Here is a 4,614-nt window from a genome sequence, read left to right as displayed (position 1 = left end):
CGACCAAAAAACATTTCTCATTGATTGAAAAGTATAGCGTACGACCAGACAAGTATATTGTACGACCAGAAAAGTACATTGTACGACCGGAAAATTATATTGTACGACCAGAAAATTATATTGTACGACTAGAAAAGTATATTGTACGACCAGAAAAGTATATTGTACGACCAGAAAATTATATTGTACGACCAGAAAATTATATTGTACGACGTCATCTTCTTCCCAATCATAATTGTTACTTATCTCAATTTTAAACTGATTGGATGGCACCAAAGCTGAAAAATTTTGGATTAACTTAAAGTTCGCCAAATTCTATGTCTGCGTATTCCTTTCCTTTTCATAAATTTCTTGCACAAAGATGGAGGTAAAAGACTTTTTCAAAGATCTATTTTAGATGAGAGCAGCTGGAAACTTTTATAAGAAATAATAAAAAAAAATATAAATGATTTTCTAATGTAAAAACGATGAAAGTATTTGTGTAAAAATTTTTGAACGAACATAAGTGCTCTTTAAAGTAAATAATACGACATTGTAAACTGTGCTCCTTGCTCTTTCTCTAATTCTTTCAATAAGTGTGCTTGAGGAAATTGTTCCTTTGTTGAAATTGTTACTTATTTATTTATTTATTTTCAATTTAGCTTACACAGAAACTCAACTAAAATAAATTAACAGTCGGATTCTATTAATTCTTATATGCAAATCTTACACTAATTATTATTAAAAACTACTATAAAGTATATAAAGAAATGTGAAGGAAAGGAAGAAATTGAAATTAAATATTAATTCACGTATATATAATTAAAAAAAAAAAAAAAAAAACGGATAAATGCATATTAAGAGACACCGAAATGAGTGTACCCAAACATTTTCCAACTTTCTACGTTGTGTAAGAAAGAAATTGAAACACATTACCTACTCGTTCATTTACTTACTCTCTAAAGGTGTGAAGTCACTTATAAGACACACAAATGTTAAAAATAAAACTGAAATGAACTCCCTATAATACTCACATATAAAATTCACAAATGCTAATTGTAATTTTTTACATACTTCCAAATATAGATCAAGTTTGTTTATCTGTTAATATTTTCTTGTTGTACACCTTATGGGATTCGAAGAAGAAAATTAAGCAATAAATCGTCCCCTTTTCACACATAAAAAAATATGAATAATGGCAACCCTATTCATACTGTTATGTTTTGGTGTAATTCTCTCTGCAAAGAGAACAAAGCTGTTTCATTCTGCACACAAAAGTTGCCGTGTCAAAGTGGAAAAGAGCTAAAATAAATCAAAAAAGAAAGATTCAGTAATTTAATAATTATATAGTGAAATTGTAAAAAAAGGAAACCTAACTATGGAAGAGGAAATCCCAAACGGTAAGCGTGATGTGTTGATATTGAAAGACACTTGAAATGTTTAGAAACTTTTGCGAAAGCTTGTAAAGATTACAAGACAAACACATAAAAGAAAATTGTGTGCACGGCTTGCGTCTTTTTCCGACAAAATATGACATTAAAAACTAGTGCCAAATAAGAAACTAATAACTTTTCCGCACACAATCTGGTTGAAATCAAAAAAAAAAAAAAAATTAATTTTATCGAGAATGTGAAAGAAACTTAATATAAATTCAGACTATACGACGACTTATAAAGCCGGACTCCTTGCTATTTTCTTAATGTGTTCGTTTTCTGCAGATTGTAAAATAATGCGATTGTTTATTTTTATTAAGATACCTCCCCTGCGCAGGTTGACGCTCAACTAATTGCTACGCTATGTGAAATAGATAAATGTAATTATTTATATTTATTTGAAAGATGCAAACGTAAATAGATCTTAAATGTTCCATCAATCTTAAAATTATTAAATAATCAAAAATTTGCAGAATTTAATGTCAATGCTAGACAGCTACGTTACTTTGAAAAAGATCATGTTCGAGAGTTAATACCTAAAACTCAACTTGGCATTCGGGCTGAATTTGAATTCTTGCTGAAGGCATGGAAAACTCGTAATGGTTCCTTTAATCCAACGGAAAATCATAAAGAAGCCTGTTCAAGTTGCTCCAGTAAACATACACAAACTAAAGTACAACATATGGGATCAAGATTATCTAATGAAGACAATTTAGAATTACAAAAAATATGCAATTCTGATAGCAGTAACGTAATTACTGATCATCAAGATTTACTTACATTTTCAACTTATGCTGAAGATCACTTAAGTTTTAGTACCTGCAATCCTGGATCTGCTGTGGAGTCTGGTAATATGAATGTTAAAGTTGATGTGGAGAGTTTTGTAAGTCTTTTAAAAAGTTTGTTAAGACAATTAACTCTTATTTCGTGAATTATTGCTGCTACAGCCTTTAACAACCATTATACCAACAGTGTTAAGATGTTGCGAAAAGAATTACAAAAATGCAAAATTACTAACGGAAGAGGATCGTCGTTTAATGGCTAGATCAATAATAGATTATTTTGATTCTCGAAATATAAGATTGCAACCTCAAATCATGAATAACTTAGCCGAACAAATTACTCAATATTTTCCCACCGAGAATAAGGTGATCATGGCTTTAATTTTCTTCAGTGATTATTATCATATCTTTTTCAGAAAGCTTGGTATGATCGGCATCGCGGACGCCTTCAAGCGCGTCGCTATACTGCACGACAACGAGTGGGCTCGTATCGTAAGAAACGTAGAATAACCGCCATTAAAACATTAAGGAAGAAAGAACATTCAAAAGATTCCACACTTCAAGAGGACATTGAAGCCATGGAGCAAGACGAAGGTGGCCAACGAATACAGAACTGGTTAAAATGTTACAAATGTGAAGACTTTAATGAAGTTATGGATATGTGGGATGACACGTTGAACTATAGAAATTTGCAGATTAAATATTTAAAAGCAAATGATTTGGAGAGTGTCAGAGAGTTCTTGGACAGCTGGCCTTCGTATAAATTACCGAGTGGTTACAAATTGGTACAAGGAAAACTCTTTAACTATCAAAATCGTTACCTACGTAACAAGATATTTAAACTTCTTCTCTGTTCTTAGTTTGCCATGGACTTTGAACAAATCTACCCTATCACAATGTCAACATATAAACATCGTTGGCTTATCTTTAAGGAAAAAGTTGTGCATTTAATGGAAACTGAAATTAAAGATAGTACATGTGTCGATTTGCTGAAACTATATAAAGTCGAGAAAGGAAACCTAAATGATGGTATGGAATATGGGTACTTCCTCGTCAAAACAATTTAAAGCAGCAATTAGAACATTTTCTTTACAGATAGCATTGCCTGTACCTTAATTCATTTATTGCACGCTATGACAAAACCTGTGCGTTCTTGGAAAAGCAAAAATGGCAATCATCGCTACTCCGCAGCGGATTCGCAACGATCGGTAACACGTTTAATTAATGACCCTTCGGAATGTTTTGTCTATAATGAACCGTATCCTTGCATTTTTGTGATGGGTGAAAGCTTCTTGGAAATCCGAGAATGTTATATTGTCTTTCAAAGTCTAAAATATAAACTAAGTTTCGAAGATGCTTTAGCAACTGCTATTCATTTGTATGCGTTATTTAAATTGGATGACCCGTTGCCATCTGTATACTTTTGGCAATTTATACGAAGCTATTTCTTTGACATTAAAAAAAATGATGAAACTTCTCATAAAACTATAGAAGTGGTTGTCAAATATTTGAAAACAGCTGATACGAAACTTTGTTAAGTCACACATAATCATACATAAATCATAGTCACACAACAAGACGTTTGGAAAAAAGGGCATTTTATTTTTATTATGACCTTCGCTATAAAACATTCTTTCTGTCGGGGAAAAATATTGGCATTGAAAATTGACAATCGTGGAAATTATTTCAAAAACTAAGAAAGGAAAGAACTAAATAACATAAACGTAGAATGCAAGAAAAAAAAAATTCGAAATTTCAAGAAGATGGATTAACTATAACGTCGGCTGATCGTTGCTGTGTCGATGGATTAATTAAAGGTGCCAATGGTTTCCTTATCGGTGTGCTTTTCTCTCTTATCTTTACAAAACGTCGGGCTTGGCCCGTTTTACTGAGCACTGGTTTCGGCTTGGGCACGGCCTACGATGCATGCGAAGGAAAGATGAAAGAAGAGTTAACAGAATTGTCTACTAAACATCGTTAGCCTTGTAACGTTATCCTGTTTTTCTTTAATTCAATGTACTACTACTATTCCTAAAACAAAAATAAATAGCCTCCATATGGTTACAAAACAAAAAAAAAGCTCTCTTTTCACTTCATGTTGAGGAGTTTGGGAAACTTTATGAAAAGTAAAAATGTGGATTTGATTTACGTTGATTATAGAGAATACGAATCGACCCTAAAATGTAAAATGCCTCGCTCCTTCGAATTATATGCATTTATGCTTAATTTTTATTACATATTGTAATAAGATGGTATAAAAGAGTTTTTGTGCTTGCGTTTGATTTTAACAACCGCAATAAATTATTATAGTTAGCAATTCTACATACAAAATTGCAATAATTCCTAGGTATATAAGTAAAAAAGTTGTTCTCGTCTTATGACCGAATCTTTATGAATGGCCAACTATTTGTTCGGATATG

The 4,614-nt window shown here is 31.9% G+C and overlaps 1 protein-coding gene across 2 annotated transcripts in view; it reads left to right on the top strand.

The window, feature by feature from the left end:
- Positions 1-3,972, top strand: part of LOC119642194 — a 12,732-nt gene extending 8,760 nt beyond the window's left edge. The window contains exons 1-7 of one of the 2 annotated variants that reach the window (XM_038041217.1): positions 806-1,379; positions 1,733-1,825; positions 1,886-2,295; positions 2,360-2,560; positions 2,611-2,979; positions 3,055-3,223; positions 3,290-3,972. In XM_038041217.1, coding sequence (XP_037897145.1) covers positions 1,358-1,379; positions 1,733-1,825; positions 1,886-2,295; positions 2,360-2,560; positions 2,611-2,979; positions 3,055-3,223; positions 3,290-3,732 — 1,707 coding nt within the window. In that variant the 5' untranslated portion in view covers positions 806-1,357 and the 3' untranslated portion in view covers positions 3,733-3,972. Of the gene's footprint in view, positions 1-805; positions 1,380-1,732; positions 1,826-1,885; positions 2,296-2,359; positions 2,561-2,610; positions 2,980-3,054; positions 3,224-3,289 lie in introns of those variants that run through there. The other variant, XM_038041218.1, reaches the window with a different exon arrangement.
- Positions 3,973-4,614: the final 642 nt, after the last annotated feature.

Source organism: Glossina fuscipes, unplaced genomic scaffold (genome assembly GCF_014805625.2).
Source record: "Glossina fuscipes isolate IAEA_lab_2018 unplaced genomic scaffold, Yale_Gfus_2 221, whole genome shotgun sequence".
Classification (NCBI taxonomy): domain Eukaryota; kingdom Metazoa; phylum Arthropoda; class Insecta; order Diptera; family Glossinidae; genus Glossina; species Glossina fuscipes.
Note: the sequence above shows the minus strand (reverse complement) of the source record. Positions and strands in the feature narration are given on the sequence as shown.